The following is a 21,780-nucleotide window of genomic DNA, read 5'->3' on the forward strand; positions in this document are numbered from 1 at the left end:
GGTCAGCTTTCATGAACAGTACGAATTTTACTATTTAATTTAAATTAAATGTTTTTCTTAAGAATTAAAGGGAATAAAAGAATAACAATACTTTCATCGAGCTGAATAAACTTTTTTGATTATTTATGTTCTCAATTATGCAGACAAAAACAGTCTATCTCTTGCTAAATAAGAAATTTAGTCAGCCCAATATGATACCGGAAAAGTGTTTTTCCATATTGTTAAGATGCTGTGACTTAAGTGCGTTTTTCATTTAAAACAATATAGGTTTTTAAGTTCAATTCACTATCTATTAACTGCAAATCAATGGATATTTTCATTTTGGTCAAAACATAGCCTTCTACGTAAATACTTTTTTTAACTTAAAGCAAGAATTTCTGAGCGTATTCATTATTAAAGTTATTGCTTTAAAATTTGTAAAATAAAAAGTATCGAAGTGTGGATCTGCATTATCAATACCTAAGTAGAACACTTAATTTTATATGGAATATACTCCATATTCCATATTTGATTCGTAAACAGTAGTGTAATGATAACGGTACGATCCTTACAGATCAGTTCCCACAGACCATATCTATTTGCACATTTGTAATTATCATTGTCGGGTTTGTGCATATTATATGCATATGTCAAATTAGGATATGTTAGGTTACAATTCTGATTCTCGGGACAGAGGTTTTGAAGGATCACAATTGGGCGGCTGTGAGATAGTTAAATTTCACATTTCAAATTTCAAAGAATTAAGGATGCATTTCATACTATATTTCTTGCGCCCTCTGGGTGCCACTGGGTTAAAGTTTGTAGAGTTTCTATCTTGTATTTCCTGTCTATAATTGCAACCGTGCGTACGAACAGAATATGAAAGAAATAGAGAAAGTTAAAAATTAACACGACATCACGACATCATTTAACACTTGGTCGTCTAAGAATCGGTACGTTTCAATCTTATTGTGCGGTGTGTGCTTAAAATTTAGGGTATAATAAAGTAAAACCTTTAGAATAAGAAATATACGGAAATAATACTTACCTTATAAAATATTTATTGTGAAAATGTGTGTTAGAATTATAAGGTTGTGAATAAAGTGAAATAAATTGGTTTGAATGGCATGAAGGAAACTAATATTGAGAAATTGAGGCCGCCCTCGCTGCAGCTACATTGTCTGCGATATGCCAGCAAGTCAATTGCAGTAGTATTGTGTCGGTCGGTCGGCAGCGCATTCGCGTTGGCGTATAGCGGAGTGTGGGCTAACACAAATACAAATGCAAACATGAAAATGGTAGACTAAGAAAACATGTGAAATGGACAGACGGAGCAGGAAAAAATTTACTTAGATCTTACTGAGATCTTAGATACTATATTTTTGTTTCACAAATTTTTGACAAGATGGCGATATTTTGAAAAATGATCAGTGGTTTGCAGGAAAGAAGATTGGGCATTTCATAAAGTAATGGCAACACTGATGTTTCGTACGTGGAAGTTTTGTCGGCTTTGGATGTGTGGTCTATGTATGTTGCGGTGTTTTTGACTCAGTTTCCGTCTGCGTCAACGCTGGCGTTAAGTGTCAACGATGCTGTGGAAAACACGTTTTTCCTTTTATATTTTGTATTCCAAGATGCATTGACAGTCAAGAAAAATAAAAATTAGACTTCGTAGGTGCGATAGATAATTAACTTGACAAATACCCGTACCATACCAGTTGTATATAGTTCATTTCATTAAGAATTTAAAAATATGCCACGCGTTGTATTTGTTAGGATAAGAGGCACTGATAATGTGAGCCTAAAAAATTTATGTACCTACAATGTGGCTTACAATGATAAAATATTGATAACCTTTTGAATTCATAGGCCTTAGGACTTATTCTGCGAAGGACAATTGTTGCTGTGTCCATTTTAAATCGTAATATGCATTTATTATTTATACATATGTATATGATTAGTTGAAATAAATGTTTAATGAAAATGTATCAGAAAAAATCACGCCCACATTTACGCAACAAAAATAAATTACACTTAGAAAATTGTATAATTAACTATTAGTTTATCCATTAGTGTAAAGGTTTCTCAACCTAGAACATGTAAAGACTAAATATTTGAATGACTCGTTTCATTTATTTTCAGTAGAGGACAACCCAAGTTAACAAACTGGATTTTTCAGCAGAAGCAGTTAAATAGGCCGGATTTTTGGAATTTACAGTACAGTAAGTTTGTGAACAATATATTAAGCTGAAACAAAAACTAAACTTGTAAACAAATTACTAGAATAGCCGCCGCTATTAATGCTGAAAGTACATAAGAATGTAGTTTCAAGCATTTTGCCTCGCATGTGCATTTTCTTTCATGATTTTGAATGCATGGGTATCTTGGCAGATAATGGAGACCGATTCCTTTGGGATTGGATAACTGTTACAACAACAACAGATTCCTTAGGTCATTTTATTAGATTATACATCAATAGGTTATACTTCTTAATAATATCAAAATATACGTCACAATTAGGTTCCATAGAGTCAGAAACTTAAATTATGGAATTTTAAAGGTAATTTTTTTTGAAAGATTACTAAACCAAAAAGTAACGTAATTATACATGGTATACATATACATACATAATGAGTGCTTATGTTTGAAGTGTTTTTTTAGGAATTACATATTTCATATATTATATATACATATGTATATATTTTATGTTATGTCTCACAATCTACTTGTAATCTATACTACACAATTTAATCGAAACCAAAGAACTTAGTGATAAGGTTAAAATATGAAAGTTATAAGAACCATTGAGCAGCACGAAAAAGTAAAATAATGCGTGCATAAAGAATGTGGGGGAAAAGAAAAACACTACACGCGCTATCACTGACTGACTTGCGCTATGCTTTACCTCTCACAGTCGCTGCCATGATCGTTTCGATCAGAAGTTTCCAAATTCGTTAAACTGTGTTGAATAGCGCTGACACGTCGACAAAATGTGTTTTCGGTGCTGCTAGCGCCAAATTGCTGATAGTGTTGGTTACGGTGGATGCGATGGCTGTCTTTCGAAGCCATTGTATTTTCTACACGACGAACTTTATGTATTTCAATTGAGTAGACGTACGATGGCTTCACACACCTCAAAAGTTCAACTTGATGATTTGAGTAATTTTTAATAATAAATTCCTTAGCTGAAGGTAAAACCAAAGAGTTTAGAAAAGTGAAAATCACGCTAAGTTAGAGTTAAGTAGTTTAAGTATTTTAATAATTGCATTATTGAACACAGAAGTAGTAAACTGTTAAAGAGCTCATCATCGCGATCCATGATATCTTTAAATAACCATTCGTACACATATGTATACTCCACGAGTATATTATACCGGATTTGTTAATTCGATGCGGCGGGGAACAGCGCTGCTATTTCAGCTAAACGAAAGCTCGGCAAGTGTCGTTACGACGATGACGACGGTAGATCCTATCCGGTTTTTCATTATTTCTCCACTGCATTCTTTTGACACATTTTCGTACCAACTTGAAAGTACAACAACTATGACTTAATTTTATTTAACCACTGTTAGTTGCTCAACTGCTACTCTATAGTTGTATCTCTCGCCAACAAATGCCTGTATTGTATGATATGTCGACAGAAGAATGTAGACTAGGCAAGTTGATGGCGTTTGGCTTTCGGTATTTAAAATACAGGTAATGAGAGAGAAAAAACGATATAAATAAAAAGCACTTAATTCAAGAAATCTAAGAATGACAATGGCCCTATTTGTAGTTGGTTGGTTACTTGATATTGAATTGTGTGGAAGGTTGTTGCTTGATAATGGCTTAGTTCAAGCAATTGGTTATATCTGTACTAGAGAACACCCACTGCCGGACATACATATTTGTTGGTTCCGTAGTTGGTAAAAGCTAGTCAGGTTCCAGATGGTTCCATTTCCATTTTATTTGACTATCGTACAGAACTTCAAATTGTAGCCCTTTTGCTAGATGAAAGGTTATCGTTTAATTCAATACAATTTGTTTTGTCTCTTTTTATGCTATCAGCTGATGATCGTTATGAATCCAGATATTAGCAATTCAAAAAATGTAAAGATTATTTTCCTTTATGTCTATAATTATATGATGATTGTTGGGTTTCACCATTATTTTTGTAGGATTCGAATTTATTTTAAATAAGACTGCAATAATTTCTTATACTTTAAAAGTTGTTATTTGCTGTCTAGTCACGTGTATATTTTGTCACCAATTATTTGTAATAGTCTTATCAGTTAGAAAGTCAGGACCCTCAATGCATATCAATATAAGCACTTTATCAATCATCTTTTCCCTAAAAATGGAAGTACTCAATATATAAATGGTTTTCGTAGCCTGAGAAAATTTTAGTTTTTACTAGGATTTTATAAACTAACGAAGTTGAAGTTTTACGCTTACAAATAATGGGCTGATAAGATTAGATATCAAAAGGAGTATAACCAGATAACAAATACTTTTTCACTTTCAAATGCTAACGTTAGGGCTGGTTTAAGCTTACAGAATCAAAGTATAATTTAGGAATGTTACTTTGAGCGATAAAATGTGCCAAGACCGTATGCCATGTTTTTTATACATATGACAGCAGTAATTGCATGCTTTCATAAATAAATTTGTATCAATGTACAAATGAAGAACAAATTCAATTGACATCTGAAAACATAAATTTTTTATAGTGGTACTGTAACGACTTGGAACGAAAAAGGACTCTTCTCTTTTTTAAGTAATGCAAGCAGCAGTGATGGAGGAATCAAACGGTATGTATTAAATCAAAAAGTTTAACATGAAACATCTTTAATTTTGGCTATCGCTAAATATAGTAATTATTTTTTTTTACAGTAGAGACCGTTGAACAAACAATCACCAACAACCAACAAGAACATGCTCAGTTCGAGCAGCCATCATCGCCCACTTCTGTCGCTACGCCGACAAGTACTAACAGCGGTAATACCAGCAATGCAACACCAACATTTAGTTATGATGACCTGTTTCCGGCATTGCCAGCGAATACCGCCGCTCCACTTAGTAGTAACGCCGCTCCACCGTGTGTTCGAGTGACCACCACACAAAAAACTCAGGTAAGCGTCAAGGCAGAAAAAATAGAAATAAAATAAAAATTTCTCAAGCATTAATGTGTTTATACATTCTTAAATGATAGGTGTTGCATGTTACTGGCGAGGAGCGAAAAACTACTGAATCGGATAAATTCGGTGAAGGGGAATCAAGACGAATTTGTCAGCAAATTTCAAAGGATACCGGGGCTCAAATTGAGATTGCTGGTGGCAAGAATCAATCTCTAACCTTCCTAATTAAGGGCAAGCAAAGTGAAATCTTAGATGCCCGTCGTCGCATTCTAATGCATTTCTCTACGCAAGCTAGCAAACTGGTGTCGATACCTAAAGAGCATCATCGCGTCATTCTGGGTAAGCGTGGTGAACGTTTGCGTGAATTAGAGCGAGTAACCGCAACGCGTATAAATATTCCCTCTCAAACGGAGGAGAGTGATAATATCACAATTTCGGGCACTAAAGAGGGTATCGAAAAGGCCGAACAAGAAATCCGCCAATTGTCGGCTGAACAATATAAGAAATGCTCAGATCGTACTTCCGTACCGAAAGTGTATCATCCGTTTATTGTGGGTCCTAACAATGAAAACCTTACAAAGTTAATGGAAGAGACTGGCGCGAAAATCAATGTGCCACCACAATCGGTGCAAAAGGATGAGATTGTGATTTCGGGCGAGAAGGATGCAGTAGCTAATGCTAAAGCAAAAGTGGAAGCCATTTATAAAGAAATGGAAAAGAAATGCTCCACTGTTAGCGTTGAAGTTGCTAAGTCACAACATCGTTACGTTATCGGTCCAAAAGGCTCAACGTTGGCGGATATTCTTCGCATCACTGGAGTTTCAGTTGAAATGCCACCGACGGATTCCCCATTGGAGACCATAACATTACGTGGACCCCAGGTGGCTTTAGGTAACGCGTTGACCGTTGTTTACCAAAAGGCCAATTCGGTGAAATCGGTTGAAATCGAAGCGCCTAATTGGACACACAAGTATGTTATCGGTCGCAAAGGTGCCAATATGCGTCAATTGGAAGAGGAATGCCCCAATGTGAATGTCTTCTGTCTGGACGACAAAATCAAACTAGAGGGTGATCCAGAACGTGTTGATCAGGCAACAACATATATCAACGACATTGTGCACAATTACTTAGACCACTATACGTATGTGGTGATGACCGTAAACCCATCCTACTACAAACATATCATTGGCAAAGCTGGCGCAAATGTAAACCGTTTAAAGGACGAACTGAAAGTGAACATAAATATTGAGGAAGATCAGAATAACATACGTATTGAGGGTCCCAAGGACGGCGTTCAACAGGCTCAGCTTGAATTACAAGAAAAAATCGATAAACTGGAAAATGAAAAGTCAAAGGATGTTATCATCGATCGCCGTTTGCATCGTTCGATAATTGGTGCCAAGGGTGAGAAAATACGTGAGATGAAGGATCGTTATCGTCAAGTCACTATTACCATACCAAGTCCTCAAGAAAATACGGACATTGTTAAGCTACGTGGTCCTAAAGAGGATGTCGACAAGTGCCACAAAGATTTGCTGAAACTCGTTAAGGAAATTCAGGAATCTTCTCACATCATTGAAGTACCCATCTTTAAACAGTTCCATAAATTTGTCATCGGCAAAGGCGGCGCTAATATTAAGAAAATACGTGACGAAACTCAGACGAAAATCGATTTGCCAGCGGAGGGTGACACGAATGAAGTAATTGTCATCACAGGAAAGAAAGAAAATGTTCTCGAAGCCAAGGAACGAATTCAAAAGATCCAAAATGAGCTGTCCGACATCGTTACTGAAGAAGTTCAGATTGCTCCCAAATTCTATAATTCTATCATTGGAACAGGCGGTAAATTGATTTCAGCTATAATGGAAGAATGTGGCGGTGTTTCCATCAAGTTCCCCACCAGCGACTCGAAAAGTGACAAGGTACATATGTTTCAGGTGTAAGGCGTATGTACATACGCCCATTTCTTTTGATTTATTAACTTCTTGAATACTTTTGTGTTTTAAACAAAAAGGTGACAATTCGCGGCCCCAAAGACGATGTGGAAAAAGCCAAAGCCCAATTGCTTGAACTTGCCAACGAACGTCAACTAGCTTCATTCACTGCTGAAGTGCGTGCCAAGCAACAGCATCATAAATTTTTAATTGGTAAAAATGGCGCTTCCATCCGCAAAATTCGTGATGCCACCGGTGCTCGCATTATTTTCCCTTCCAATGAAGATGAAGACAAGGAGGTCATAATAATCATCGGCAAAGAGGATAGTGTGAAGACCGCCAAAGAGCAATTGGAAGCCATTATTAAAGATATTGATCAAGTAACTGAAGGAGAGATATCTGTCGATCCCAAGTACCATAAACATTTTGTTGCAAAACGTGGAGAAATCTTACATCGCATAGCCGAAGAGAATGGAGGTGTTATGATTTCATTTCCACGACCTGGAATCGATTCTGACAAAGTTACATTGAAGGGTCCCAAGGATTGTATTGAGGCAGCGAAACAACGCATTGCCGAAATAGTTGCCGACTTAGAGGCGCAGGTCACTATTGAGGTAGTCATTCCACAGCGACTACATCGCACTATAATGGGTGCGCGTGGGTTCAAAGTACAACAAGTGACCTCTGAACATGATGTACAAATTAAATTCCCCGATCGCGATGCAACCAATCCCGTTGAAGGCTTGATAAATGGCACTAACAGTAATGATGAAGGCGGTGATGAAAATGTGGAACCTATACGCGAATGTGATATTATTCGCATAACCGGTCGCATCGAAAAATGCGAAGCAGCTAAGCAGGCTCTGATTGATTTAATACCAATCGTCAAGGAGCTCGAGGTGCCCTACGACCTACATCGCACAATCATCGGTCCCAAAGGTGCCAATGTTCGTCAATTTATGTCCACATACGATGTGCACATAGAATTGCCGCCTAGCGAAACGAAGTCTGATCTGATAAAACTCAGCGGTACTCCGGCGCATGTAGAAGAAGCCAAGCTAGCTTTAGACAAAATGATTGAGGAATACGAAGCAGACCGTGCGGATCGTGAGCTTCGTTCTTACGAGTTGAAAATCGATGTTGATACGCAGTATCATTCGAAATTGATTGGCCGACGCGGTGCTGTCATCAATAAGTTGCGTGCTGATCACGATGTTCAAATCTCGCTGCCAAAACGTACTGATCCCGATCCACGGATTATTACAATTACCGGTTACAAAGCCAATACCGAGGCCGCGCGTGATGCCATTATGGAAATTGTGGGTGACTTACAGGATTTGTATCGTGAGGTCATCGAAGTGGATTCGCGCATACATTCGCACATTATTGGTCATCGTGGTCGCACCATTCGCAAGATTATTGAAGATAATAAGGTAAAAAATTACCTTTCAATTGCTTGGTTCTTTTTAGTCTTCCTATTACCTTCCTTGTTGGCTTTCAATATTTTAATTTTTGTTTCTCCCATCTTATTTGGGATTTGTAGGTTGACATTAAGTTCGCCTCTTCTGATGAAGCTCAAACTAATCCCAATGGTGTAACAATTATTGGCAAAGAAGAAGATGTCGAAAATGCTAAGGAAATTATACTCAATATGGCTGAAGACTATACAAATGAATACTTGGACAATTTGCCACCATCACCACAACCTCAGACTGTTGCGGCCTTCTTACCAGGTGGAAATGAGAATGGTTTTGTTATTAAAAATGCACCGTGGGAGAAATCTAACGACAAGCAAGGCAAGAGCTCTGCTCCCAATACTCAGTCGCAGGAAGATTTTCCAGATTTCGCAGCTGGAGGCCCCATACCATTGGCTACTCCCTTAACATCAGCATGGGGGCCGAAAAACTAAATGAAAAAGTAAAATCCAAACCGAAACTATATATAAAAAAAAGTATATAAAAAAAACCAACAAAAAAACAGTAAAATTGCCAACGCATTAAAACAAACCAAAAACATGAAAACAAGGCAAACGGTAAAGTCTTAAACTTAAAAAAGTTAGAACATGTTGGAACACGTACACACAAATGCTCGCATATATAAAAATATATATGTATGTGTGAGTGTTAAATCAAAGGTTGTCCATAGCGTTTTTGTTCTAAAATCAAATATGTGTTATAATTTTACATATTCTTTCTAGCATCTCTAGAAATGAAATACTAAAGTAGGAAACTACATCCCACATAAAAGACAGCAACGAAAACAAATTGTCTCCATGAGAATATCCAATATGTCTGATACTTGTAACTACAATATTTGCAGATTAAAATCCATTTAATGTGTGATGTATAAGTACAACATATAACTATCCAGAAACGGGTGATGTTCGAAAGTACTTGATTTGTATGTTTTCATAATCAGTTAATTTTGTTTCGTATTCAATAGTTTATACGGTGAACGTGTTATCGTAATGAATACATATGAGAATATTTGGTCGTTATATGTTTTATCATTGTATAAATAATTTATTGCTTTTATTGGTCTATTGAAAGCACCTAATGAAAAGGGCATTTTGAACTGCAAACATACAAACACGAGATACACACGAGTACGCAATTTAATTTATTTTTGTTTTGCTAAGTGAGTTGACCTCTGTTTTTGCCAATCGCCTTCTTATTGTACGTTTTCCATCCAATTACACCAGCATGCCTGTCAACCGTTGTTTGTGTGTTTACAAAAAATTACGTTAAAATGAAATCCCAAAACAAAGTGAATTTTCAATCATTTTTTCAGACACATTTGTGTGTTCTTGTGTGCATTTATGCATGCGTGAAATATATACATACATATATGTTAAGCTAAAACTTATGTATGTTCGGATATATGCATTAATCTTCGTTTTTTTTACTTCTAATGACTTTAAAAGAATTTAAATTCTATTAAAACATGAAATTTGTACTCTTGCGAAATCGAAGATTTCAACATGCTGCTAACTGATTTTTGGGTGACATATTTTATATGTAGCAAAATATCTACATCTAATTAACAATTCAACGAGAGCATACAGTTATTTAAATGATGTACGTATGTACACGCATAAATAATTCTTTTAATGTAGGAATAAAAACGCAAATGGTTTTGGTATTTCACAACGTTCCTTGTATTTGTTTTTGAAATGAACATAAATAGTTACTCGTAAGAACTTACAGACAGCATAAATAAGGTAAATGGCAATCTTCTTTCAATTTAAAGTCTTATATTTTTTGAGCGATCCAAAATTATGTTTTGTCATATCTGAAGTATTACCATAATTAAATATTAATCATTTATATAGATAAACGAGCATATATATTTTCTTTTATAGTGATGCTATGGTATAAAACAATTATATACTCTCTTGAAAATGCAAGAAGCCATTAATTTATGCCTATGAAATGCTGTTGAGGTCTTTTTTGTAGTTCCAAATGAAAATCATTACCTTTTTAAATCTTTTCGGTTCAGTGCATTTTTTTTTGCCCTTTTTATGTACTTCTTTTTATAAGTCGAAACACTTTATGTTGTCATTTATGAACATGTGTTTTACAAAAACAAATACCTCCTAAAAATATCTATATCAAAAGTACATGAAAAATATGAAACTGCAAACTTTATCCTGTGCAATTTAAAGTCTTCATTTTTCGGCTTATAGTTTTACAATTTTTGCGATTTATTATAATTATGATTTTTTCTAATGCAATTTACACAATTATATAATATAATGTTAGTTTTTTTTTTGCAAAACTTAGTTAAGGAGCAACAACGATTTTTTAATTGCTTTGCAAATACTAAACATATATTACATACGTTGAACTCCTTAATATATATAAATACAATTTATATTATTAATTGAATATAAACAAAAATGGAAAAGTTAGTTAAAATAAACAAAAAAACTATAAAACTAATTTTTATTTGTGTTTTATTTTTAGTTTCATATTTTCACCATTATATGTTTGTAATTTTTTATTTACAGCTGCTATATTGGACTTTTTGTTTTCATTTATTCCCCAATTACTTACCATGCACAGTTAATTGTTATGATTAGAAAATAAGATTTAACGGTAAAACCTGATGTATTTTTATATGTACGTACATAAATATACATGCAATACTAATCAGTTATTTTGCAAATTACATTAAATTAAGTAACTATACTAAAATAAAATATATAAACAAACAAATCTATGTACATATATTTAAAATCCACTCATGTGCATATTATACATACGATTTGTAAATATATACATCATATAAATATATATTTTCCTATATATCAGGCAAAACTGAATATAAATAGATAATAAAAATTAAGTAAGATTATAACATTACTAACAATTGCAAATGCATATACAGCGATTAGATTTAGAAGTATTGTATAACCAAGCAAAAGATAGTAAAAGTTGAATTTTGAGATTTCCTCTTCCTTTGTGTTAATGATTTTTAAGGAGGAATATCTCATGATCTTATTTTAGATATGACTGTGGTGTTTGAAACACTGAAATATTTTGGGTCAACAAGAACAGAGGCAGGAAATGTCACTATTAATTATAACGGCATAAAATCATATGTTTATATATACACCATTAATAGAAATACAAACTTATATGATTTCAGTACTTGGGGGTACTAAATAGATGAGTGTTAATCGGTTGCAGAAAAATATTATTTAGCCAAATTTTTTTATGAAAAACAATATATGTATGTATGTCATAATAATTACTCTATGTTATTTAAGATTTGTTTAAATCGAACTGATAATATTTTACTCTAATCGATTAGACTCAAAAAGTTTACTAATAAAAATGAAACAAAAAGACATAACAGCAACATGCATAATAAAATAGTTTTAAACGTTCATTTACCTTGTAAGAGGAATTAAAAATTCTGAAATTTTTTATATAAACCAAAAAATTTAAGAGTATATACATATTTATAATAAATTCAAATTCGTAAAAGTAGATATTATAACAGTAAGTTCACCGTGTTTCAATTTATAGGCTTTTTCTTTTTACTTACTTATTCAAAGTTTGACATTTTCGTTTATGAGTCCCTATTACATTATATATATGCTTACAATACTTTTTTAAACCAGCCATTTGACTTTAGTTGAGCAAACATAAGTTGACTTTTCCTGAAACATGTTTTATGTTCTCTGGTTCAAGACACCCTGTTCACTTTTACCAGAGAAGAATTCGCCGTGTTTTTAAATTTGCCTAAGAGTCAGCTGTTAAATTTATTCGTTCAACAGAACTATAACAACGAGTGGAAACAAAGCGAGTAATTTTATTCGTTGATTTCTGAAAAATAGTTCATTTTTGTCAAGAGTAATTTGTTCAACTTCGAAGAAAATCTGAAAATAAAAATAAGTATTACTGTTAAGTAGTTTCTTTAATAGAAATCTTCGCTGAGAAATATTATATGTAAAGTCCAAATAACATCCGCGAACAAAGCGAAACATCGTAGTACTTGCCAATAGTCACAACGAAGATGGAAGATCGTAAGTGAATTTCTCATTGTAAAATATGAATATGTTTGACTATAAGTTGTAACAACTGCTATTTAATACTATTATTAATGTATGATAATATATCGGATTAATTCTCAAAAAATGCTCAATATTGCATATACATGTGCTTGGGCAGTGAGTCACCTAGATGTGGACCGGTCAAATCAATACGGTAAAAATATATGCTATGTTTTACCGACATGCCTCACTGGTATTCTAAGACAAAGCTGGATTTTCTATCTACAGCAATGTTTAAATATCAGAACTGATAGCATTTAAAAATATAGAATATTTACAACGACGTGGCATACATATGTACATATAAGTATATATATTTATGTCACATTGTGTTGAACTACTATCAGGTAATAGCGAAAAGGCATAGTAAAAGTTATTGCTTATTGTAAGAGTTTATTTGGTATTAAGAGTCTGTCACATTTGTTTATTTTAGGCGTCGTCATCAAAATAAATAATATTTCTCGATGTTTTAAAAATAGCGACGTTTGAACATACAATCAATGCTTTCTATGCATTTGTGCAGAGGCGAATGTGATATTTTATGTTAAAAACGTTACATACATGTTCACTAAAGATTTGATCCGAATTATCTTATGTGAAAAAATGTCAGATTGAATTTTCAAAATCATTCTATGACAAGCCCTCAAAACTTTTTTTTATAGGAAATAATTTATTTATGTACCTATTTGGGCATTAAGCAAAACCTGTTTATTATTCAATATCAGTTTAGGAAAGCCTAGTGATATCAATGATGTGAAAATTTACGTAACATAATCCAATTGGAGTTTTAATACTTATTTGGGTAAAGGTATGGTTACATTTTTAATATAAATCCGGAGATACAATTCGAGTAGTTAGTTCTATAGCATAAAATTTTTACAATAATACTTTATACATATGTATGTATAAGTTGCCGTAGCAATTCAGTACGATTTTCTTAAGTGTATTAAGAATGTGAAGTCATTATCGTTCAAAATTAAGATCATATTAAAATACTTTCTTTCTTAGTGACGTTGAACAAGTTTCCGTCTCTTTTCATATAGCACTCAGGCGAAGAGCCCCCTTTTCCATTTCGAATGCAAATTATCAAATATTGATCAATTGATTTATAAAATAACATTATTACTTTTTATATTTCATCATTTATAATTGTCTATTGACTTATGTACGCATGTTTTGTAGGCTGCTTTTTGTTAATGATTACTAAAGACACTAGTATACCAGATATTGCGTGTTGCTATAGTTTGCTGTAGTAGTTGCCTAGCTAAATGGCTGAGTCATCAGTTTGTTGTTGCCGAAGTTTGCTTATGCGGTAAACAGATTTGTGAGAGGCTGGTTCTTTTCGGACGCTTATAGTATGAAGTTGCTATTACGGTTTATAACCACAGTACCAGTGGCAGTAACGCTAGTCAGCAGCATTGTGAACGTTGGATGACTGAAAAGAGCTGTGGAAGTTGCTGACACAAATTTGTATTTTGCTTTGTTGAAAAGTTTGCGCTTTTCTAGTCATATTTTCGTTATTTTCTATCTGCTATAATCTTTGCTTTTATTTCAATATGTGGTTATTCATTTAGATTTTAACCGTGAACGCCAACGGACGAACACGAGCAAAATAATTTAAAATTGAATCGTGGATTGAGTACAAAATGCTCCTTTGACCTAAGTTTGAAGTTAAACAAGTGCAATATTAGCTTTAATCCCGAAAATTAGTATACGGCTAAAATGAAAATAGAGCCGTCCAAATTAATTTTGTGTTTTATTTCTATATACAATTAATATACAGCAACAGCAATCTTAAAGCTAAATAAATAAAATGTATACCATACGTACATATGTATATGCATATATAGTAGCAAGCAAAAAAGTTTCCACATGCTAAGACTGCTTCAATTAAAAATGTTTCTTTTTGAATAATTGAAATGTGATATTACAAATAAACTACGATCGCTGAGAAAAGAGAAAGTGTGTTGTGTTCTGTTACCTTTTCCGCAACTTTTGTGGCTCAGTGCTTATTAATGTATATGTACATTGCATATACCCCGACTTATTACGTATTAAAAGTAATTTCACTCTGCTTTTGCCGCATGAGCTTACATTTGTCATTGTTGTTGAAAACATGACAGACTCCGAACCGGTCAGTTTGGAGTTCATCGAAGATCCATACCTGCCCAAATTGGATAATATCACAACTCCATCACTAGATGAGGATACCGAATTGGATGATCAATTGGTGGACTTGGCCGATTGGACAAATGAGACCGAACAATACATAAGAGATTTAACATTAGATCAAATTTTTTACGATGTAGATTCAGATTATACGAACACGCTTGAACTTCAGGCTGTTGAAACGGAATTTATAGCAACGAAACTAGCCAATCAATTGCCTTCAACGTCAATCGCAAAACGCTTCCGATTACGATTCTTTACGAAACGTTCAATGCGTGAGGTTAAAGTGACGTTTATTGATTTCTCTAAACCATATTTAGCCAAGATTTCGAGTAGTGAGAATTATAAGAAATTCCTAAATATTGGTTCCACAATTACCAAAGGTACGCACCTATATGATCGTTGCGTTTTTTTATATTTATCTTGTACAAAAAATGTTTCTTTTTTTAAATTTCGTGTAAACAGTAAGTTATGTCCCAAACATACAGTATTTATTTTTATTTAAAAATTTTTCTTTGCTCCTTATTTCGCTTAGTTTTGTCGCAAATAAAGATACGAGGTACTATACTATATATTCCCTTTCTTGTAAATTATTTTTGCTTTAATGTTTGTTATTTTATCTTTCGTTTCCGATGGGTTTAAACGGACTATGAATTTCATTCTTTTTTTTTTTGTCATTTTGAAAAGCTTTTTGCGTAGGTTATAGTCATTTTTAAGCGTTTATAATTATTAAGAAAAAGTGTTCGATTTGATTTTAATTTTTTGATGTCTTTATTGCAATTTACCCAGCTAGTTCAGCGTTTACTTGAATTTTAAGGGAACTTATTACGAAACTATGTTTAAAATACATAAATGTTATATCTTAAAGTATAAACACATTTTAACCGAACTTCAAACTTTTGTTTTTTTGTCTCGTTTTTCCAAAAAATTTCTTGTGTAAAATCGAAGTTTGTAAGTATATAATATATAATTATGATATGCATAACATATGAACAAAAAGTTTAGTTATTTGAGTATTATTTGCTAAATTAATTTAATCTTCAGCTTATGATAGAGTATTCGAGGAGGTTGTCTTCCAAGGAGGTACTTATAAGACTAAACGAATTCACTTAAGAAGTCATTTAAGCTTACATAATTGGCTTAGAATTTTTCTTTGATTTTCCTTCAACTTAGAAAACTTTGTTATTTTTGTCCAAATGGGCTATTTATTCATTCATTTAAATAAAATAGTTCGAATATATACATATATGTAACCAACAAAGCTATATAAATGTATTGTTTTAATTTTCTTAACATTAACACATTTTCCGCAATATAGATAATACTTCAAAACTATCGGAACCAGCATCTCCAGTAGCATCTGTTGCGTCCGCTGATATTGCTGCCGAGTTTGCCGCACTCACCGCAGAAGAGCAAGAGAAGCAACGGGCCGAATGGAGTCAAGTATATTGCCGTTATTAATGTCAAGGAGTTGATCGGAAAAACTTTCTTAGTACATTATGTAAACAGAGAATTGATATTACATTGAAGTAGTTCTGATTTTTAACAAAATTGTACTAAGATATTTTTCTTGTCCCTCAATGAGTAGGTGAATATGTAACTTACAGATTTTTTTGTAGGAACTTGCTCGCGTTGAAGAGGAAATAAATACATTGCGTACAGTACTGGCATCGAAAACGCGACATGCCTCAGATTTGAAACGCAAACTGGGGATCACTATGTGGAAAGAGATTACGGACGATATGAATCAAGGCCTGAAGAATGTTAAAGAAAGCTCTGTGTAAGTTTGTTTATACACTCCATTTGCCATTTTATTGTGAACTTCATGTGACTGTATGTAAATCATCTCTTTATCGGATCCTTTTTTATAAAGGATGATAAAGCAACATGCTCCTAGTTATGGGAAGTTCAGAGATGTTATTGATTACTGTTACTGTGTATTCACGTTGAGATACAATTAAAATAAAAAAAAAAATAATGATATACTTATGTACCTATGTATTATATTGTGCGTTCGCTTGAAGTTCCTAATAAAATGCAAAAATGTTAAATATTTTATAGTGCTACGAAGTGAATGAGAATACATACATGCATATACATATATTTTTGTAGCTTGTTGTTTTTTAATGAATTTACCTACATATATACATATGTACATACATATATTTGTTGATAAAAAAATTAACCTGATTAAGTTTATGGATTTATTTATTTGATTCTCGTACATCATTTTTAGATTGATTTAATATTATTATTTTTATTACTTTTTTGGTTGTATTTTAAGTTTTCAAAGTGTTGAACAAAGTGTTGGCAATCTTACGAAGGCCGTGCATGATGCCCCAATGTAAGTAAAGCTTTCGATTATTTCACTTTTTATCTTGTCGTTGTCGTCTTTCATGTATTGTATATATTTATTTTATTAAATACATATTTTTATCATATTAACACTAATATTGATTTATAAAACCCGTTAACTCTGAAAATTCCAATTACCTTTATAAATAAATAATTTATGAACAAGTTCAATATCGATTGTGCTTACACAACAAGTACATATGTATGTATATTCAATTGTAATTGTTGTAAAGTGATTTTTCTATACTGAAATATGTACGACTGTATTGAAAAGGTTTAATAATTTTCAAATGTTGTGTATTTTCTTTTGTCATATAGTTTTCAACGTACCGAATCGGTGCTCAAGTCCACATCGGAAAAGACCGCTTCAGTATTTGGTAGTATAACTAGCGGCATAACTTCAAAATTCTCACAAATGAAAAACTCGGATTCGATGCGTTCGATTGAAGAGAAGGTTGGCTCAGCCTATGAGAATGTTAAAGTAAGCTATGAACACAACAATTTTTTGTGCCAACCCCATGCGGTAACTATAAACTATTTTTTATTCCTACTTATCAAATTAAAAACACAATTTTTCTTTTCAATTAACTTGCCCTTTACTTTATACTTAGATAAGTCAAACATAAAACACCTGGGACTTAACATTTTTTCTTAAAATTATTAATAACTTCCTATTGTTTTAATATATCCTGTGCATTTATTCAATGTGTTTAGAGTTGGAAATTAATCCATTGAATGCTATGTTTTTATTGTTTTTTTTCAGGTACACATTTTTACAAACAATAAATCAGTACACATCCTTGATTATTCGGTTAACCTTGGGGGGATTAAAAAATTTTTATAAGCTATCGAGTTGTAGGAAAAATTATTATAACACATTTATAAAGAAATGTTTCACTAAACGATAGAAGTTTATACTAAAACATTGAGACTTTATTTTTATACCACGAATAACGACTTTATTTTTATACATATATGTATAAATGAATAGTATTCTGAGTCGAATAACGTATATTAACACACCTTTTCCTTCGTACGTGAAGGTAACGTGGGAGACAAAAAACAAATGTATTATACATATATGTATAAATGAATAGTATTCTGAGTCGATTTAGTTATGTCCGTCCGTATGCATATACTCGAACTATTCCCCTCAGTTTTTGAGATATGGATCTGAAATTTTGCACACACTTTTCCTTCAAAAGGAGCTTCCATTTTTGGCAACAAAAAGTTTGTTAATATTTAGAAACGTCGATCTTTGAAAAAATACGGTCCAATGATTCCACCAGCGTACAAACCACACCAAACATATATGTATCATGCGATTTAACGCCTTTAGACTATTTTTTGTGGGGCTACGTCAAGTCTCTACAGAAATAAGCCAGCAACTATTCCATATAAATTGATCAATCTTCAAAAAGTAAATGTCATGAAATTCAGTCAAGCTCTACATATAGTTGATCAATGAAATTCAGAAAAACATTTTTTAATTTGGTGAGACTTCTTCATGAAGTTTTGTATTTAAGATCATATTACGTCATTATGATAATAAATAATAGCAATCTAGGTGGAACCGGGTAATAAAGGATCAATCTGATAACATTCCACTAACCAAATTGTATATATACGAGTAGATTAATTATCTAATTGTAAAAATGTGCATGCTTTATTTTTAATGCTCTGTTTTATTGACTAACCAATTGCTTCTCTCTTTCGTTTCATGTTTAATCTGCGTCAACTGAATATTTATAATTGTGGCGTACCTAATGTAGACAAGAGTATCAACTTCGCGTTCGGGTTCAATTAACAGTTTCCCTGATGCCTTAAATGAAAACAATTCGTCGTCCGGCCTGAATTCGCCAACGGAGTCAATAACAAAATAAGTTTAAAATTAAATTGTGTTGCGGTTTTTAATTTTCTTCAATATATTAGCTTTTAATTTGAAAAGGAAAAACACACAGACACATACAAATATATACATATACATATATTAGCAAGTGGAATATTACTTCCCTGTTTTCCTTCCTTTAGTGAGTTGGAAATTTGTATTCATTTTACACATATTTGACTTCAAGGCTATTTGAATTCTAAAGCGATACAAGTAATAAAATGTCGACAAATAAAAATTTAGTTACGAAGCTAACTAACGCCATTTGAATAACTTTATCTGCAATTTATTTATAAATTTTGATATCGTTAAAAAATGCGATGAGTTTGTTATGTTTTGAACTAAAAACTAAACATGGGATGCATGTACATTTTCTGTGAATCACTAATTGAACGATACATGTATGTTCTCGGTTTTAATATATATATCAAAATTTATTTCTTTCTTGTTTTGTTTTTAATTTGAAATATTCTGTTTTTCTTTTAGTCTTTAACCCGTTTTATCCAACGGCGCTTATAACATTTCATGTATACCTTGAACTTTTGCTTTTTACACCAAAATCATAATTTGATTAAATTTATAAATGCTTATTTGAAGTCACTGCTTCTACTTACATAATAGAGATTTTATGAATTATTAAACAACACAGAAGTTATGAGATGTTTTTATGTGTGCCGATCTATAGCTTTTATTGAAATGTATTTCTAAAAAATTCTGTATCTCAATATTCCACTTTACATATATACAATAATATTAAGTGTATTTTTGCTAAATAAATAAGTAAAAATTATATTTGAATGTACATGAAACATAAAAAATTATATATACACCTATGCATACACGAACAATATTAGTTTGTGCTTTTTTCGCTAATTCAATAAAAATTAAATAATGAAGTAAATGCGGTCAACACTCCGTGGGATTGTTTTTATTTGAAAAGGACGAAAAATTTATTTATTTTTAATATATTTTTGTTAATTATACTCGTTCAACGCGTATACATAAATTGATATACGCAAGATATTGTTTCAACTATTAATTGATTGACATTTTACTTTCCCAATGCATTTTAACTTTTAAACCTTCGTTTTTCTCAGTGTACTTGCTCAGCTGTTGGTTGTGAGGCGAAACTTTTGCCCATAACCTCGTCTTGTGTTTAACTCATGAGCCGAAATTTTAATCGAAGTTAAATAAAAATATTTTGTAGTATAACTGAAATACGCGGTAGTTAAAAGTTGCGATAAATATGTTCTCTTTTCTAAAGAGTCGTCCAGTTTTTTGGGCAAGTGTCACAGGAACCACGGTGGGTTTTGCATTTTTTATTAAGTAAGCAGCTCATGTACAGGTGTTATGAAGTTCATATCTTTGTAACAAATTTATGTCACAGGGATTTAATGCAAGGAGAAAAGTTTGTAAATCCCATAAGAGCCGAGGATAAGGTAGTGATTGTGACCGGGTCCAACACAGGTATTGGAAAGGAAACCGTGCGGGAGCTGGCTTATCGTGGTGCCACCATTTACATGGCCTGTCGAGATATACAGAAATGCGAAGAGGTGAAATAGTATTCAGGGATTTTGAAATTTTGAACTCATATTTCTGGTAAACTTTTTAAGGCCCGTGATCAAATCGTTTTAGAAACTCATAACAAACGCATCTACTGCCGGAAATGCGATTTAGCATCGATGGACTCGGTTCGTAAATTTGTTGAAAGGTAATTTTGATGTCATTTAAAAAAATTTAAATTCGTTCTCATTTTGTTTATTCTTTATAGTTTTAAAAAAGAGCAGGTGAAACTGGATATTCTGATCAATAATGCTGGTATTATGCGTTGCCCGCGTTCGCTTACAAAAGATGGTTTCGAAATGCAGTTGGGTGTCAATCACATGGGTCACTTTCTCCTCACTAATCTACTTCTCGATTTATTAAAAGTATGTAAGAGGAAGGTAGTTTAGAAATTCAATGTCTTAATTAAGTAACACCTTTTAGAAATCTGCGCCAAGCCGTATTGTTACTGTGTCTAGTTTAGCGCATACTCGTGGAGAAATCAATATAGCGGACTTAAATAGTGACAAATCGTACGACCCAGGTAGAGCTTACAATCAAAGTAAATTAGCTAATATATTATTTACACGTGAACTTGCAAAACGTTTAGAAGGTTTGTTTCTAAGAGTTTTTTGTGGCGTTTGTTTCAAATTAAAGCGCTATTGTTTTACTCATAACAGGCACTGGTGTATCAGCTAATGCGCTGCACCCAGGCGTTGTAGACACGGATCTTTTCCGACATATGGGCTTTTTTAATAGTTTCTTTGCCAAGTATATTAATTACTTTTTTATATATTTTTTAAGTTAATTGTTTTGTTACTAAGTGTAATTCAACTATTTCAGCTTATTCTTCAAACCACTATTTTGGCCTTTCATTAAGTCAGCTAAAAATGGTGCTCAAACCACCCTGTATGCTGCCTTAGATCCAGAATTAGTCAGTGTATCAGGAAAGTATTTCAGCGATTGTAATTTGAAAGACGTAGCGCCAGCTGCTCTGGATGATGCGCAGGCAAAGTGGTTATGGGCTGTAAGCGAAAAATGGACTAAGTTGAACAATTGAGTAATTAATATTTTACATTTGTACAATAATAAAATTATGTCTGCCTTAAAAATTGTTTTATCTTTGTGTATAAAATAGTCGGCATTGTAAGACATATAATGTTTTAGAAACTTTCAATAATAATTTTTCGCATATACTTATTTTCCTCTATACTTTTAATTAAGCAGTATATATTT

The 21,780-nt window shown here is 32.7% G+C and overlaps 3 protein-coding genes across 13 annotated transcripts; all 3 read left to right on the forward strand.

Moving 5' to 3' along the window:
• The first annotated feature begins 903 nt into the window (after positions 1-903).
• LOC126756850 (vigilin) lies at positions 904-10,370 on the forward strand. 3 transcript variants are annotated; one of them, XM_050470269.1, is made up of 7 exons: positions 904-932; positions 2,125-2,201; positions 4,689-4,769; positions 4,852-5,090; positions 5,171-7,018; positions 7,111-8,463; positions 8,574-10,370. In XM_050470269.1, exons 3-7 carry the CDS (start codon positions 4,739-4,741, stop codon positions 8,937-8,939), a joined length of 3,837 nt encoding a protein of 1,278 aa, XP_050326226.1. In that variant the 5' UTR covers positions 904-932; positions 2,125-2,201; positions 4,689-4,738; the 3' UTR covers positions 8,940-10,370. The 3 variants fall into 3 exon arrangements, with proteins under 3 accessions (XP_050326226.1, XP_050326225.1, XP_050326227.1); XM_050470268.1 differs by having other exon boundaries at positions 913-932; positions 2,122-2,201; XM_050470270.1 differs by lacking the exon at positions 904-932 and having other exon boundaries at positions 4,855-5,090.
• Positions 10,371-12,345: 1,975 nt separating this feature from the next.
• On the forward strand, positions 12,346-19,280 carry LOC126756851 (tumor protein D52). Of its 8 annotated transcripts, none has more exons than XM_050470275.1 (6): positions 12,346-12,563; positions 16,078-16,202; positions 16,379-16,539; positions 17,044-17,103; positions 17,433-17,637; positions 18,887-19,280. In XM_050470275.1, exons 1-6 carry the CDS (start codon positions 12,554-12,556, stop codon positions 18,995-18,997), a joined length of 672 nt encoding a protein of 223 aa, XP_050326232.1. In that variant the 5' UTR covers positions 12,346-12,553; the 3' UTR covers positions 18,998-19,280. The 8 variants fall into 8 exon arrangements, with proteins under 8 accessions (XP_050326232.1, XP_050326235.1, XP_050326233.1 ...); XM_050470276.1 differs by having other exon boundaries at positions 12,347-12,563; positions 17,433-17,595; XM_050470271.1 differs by lacking the exon at positions 12,346-12,563 and adding an exon at positions 12,637-15,142.
• Positions 19,281-20,106: 826 nt separating this feature from the next.
• On the forward strand, positions 20,107-21,740 carry LOC126756853 (retinol dehydrogenase 13-like). Of its 2 annotated transcripts, none has more exons than XM_050470280.1 (7): positions 20,107-20,328; positions 20,390-20,555; positions 20,616-20,713; positions 20,774-20,930; positions 20,989-21,157; positions 21,225-21,315; positions 21,388-21,740. In XM_050470280.1, exons 1-7 carry the CDS (start codon positions 20,249-20,251, stop codon positions 21,602-21,604), a joined length of 978 nt encoding a protein of 325 aa, XP_050326237.1. In that variant the 5' UTR covers positions 20,107-20,248; the 3' UTR covers positions 21,605-21,740. The 2 variants fall into 2 exon arrangements, with proteins under 2 accessions (XP_050326237.1, XP_050326238.1); XM_050470281.1 differs by having other exon boundaries at positions 20,107-20,305.
• The last annotated feature ends 40 nt before the right edge of the window (positions 21,741-21,780 follow it).

Source organism: Bactrocera neohumeralis, chromosome 4 (genome assembly GCF_024586455.1).
Source record: "Bactrocera neohumeralis isolate Rockhampton chromosome 4, APGP_CSIRO_Bneo_wtdbg2-racon-allhic-juicebox.fasta_v2, whole genome shotgun sequence".
NCBI classification, from domain to species: Eukaryota; Metazoa; Arthropoda; class Insecta; order Diptera; family Tephritidae; genus Bactrocera; species Bactrocera neohumeralis.

Excerpts from the sequence above, each read along its gene's own strand:
- LOC126756850 (XM_050470269.1), top strand. The coding sequence starts at position 4,739 with ATGCAAGCAGCAGTGATGGAGGAATCAAACG. Across the intron at positions 4,770-4,851 it reads AGTGATGGAGGAATCAAACG|TAGAGACCGTTGAACAAACA; the intron begins GTATGTATTAAA and ends TTTTTTTTACAG. Across the intron at positions 8,464-8,573 it reads AGATTATTGAAGATAATAAG|GTTGACATTAAGTTCGCCTC; the intron begins GTAAAAAATTAC and ends TGGGATTTGTAG.
- LOC126756851 (XM_050470271.1), top strand. The coding sequence starts at position 14,707 with ATGACAGACTCCGAACCGGTCAGTTTGGAGTTCATCGAAGATCCATAC. Across the intron at positions 15,143-16,077 it reads TGGTTCCACAATTACCAAAG|ATAATACTTCAAAACTATCG; the intron begins GTACGCACCTAT and ends TCCGCAATATAG. Across the intron at positions 16,540-17,043 it reads AATGTTAAAGAAAGCTCTGT|TTTTCAAAGTGTTGAACAAA; the intron begins GTAAGTTTGTTT and ends TTGTATTTTAAG.
- LOC126756853 (XM_050470280.1), top strand. The coding sequence starts at position 20,249 with ATGTTCTCTTTTCTAAAGAGTCGTCCAGTTTTTTGGGCAAGTGTCACA. Across the intron at positions 20,556-20,615 it reads ATATACAGAAATGCGAAGAG|GCCCGTGATCAAATCGTTTT; the intron begins GTGAAATAGTAT and ends AAACTTTTTAAG. Across the intron at positions 21,158-21,224 it reads ACTTGCAAAACGTTTAGAAG|GCACTGGTGTATCAGCTAAT; the intron begins GTTTGTTTCTAA and ends TACTCATAACAG.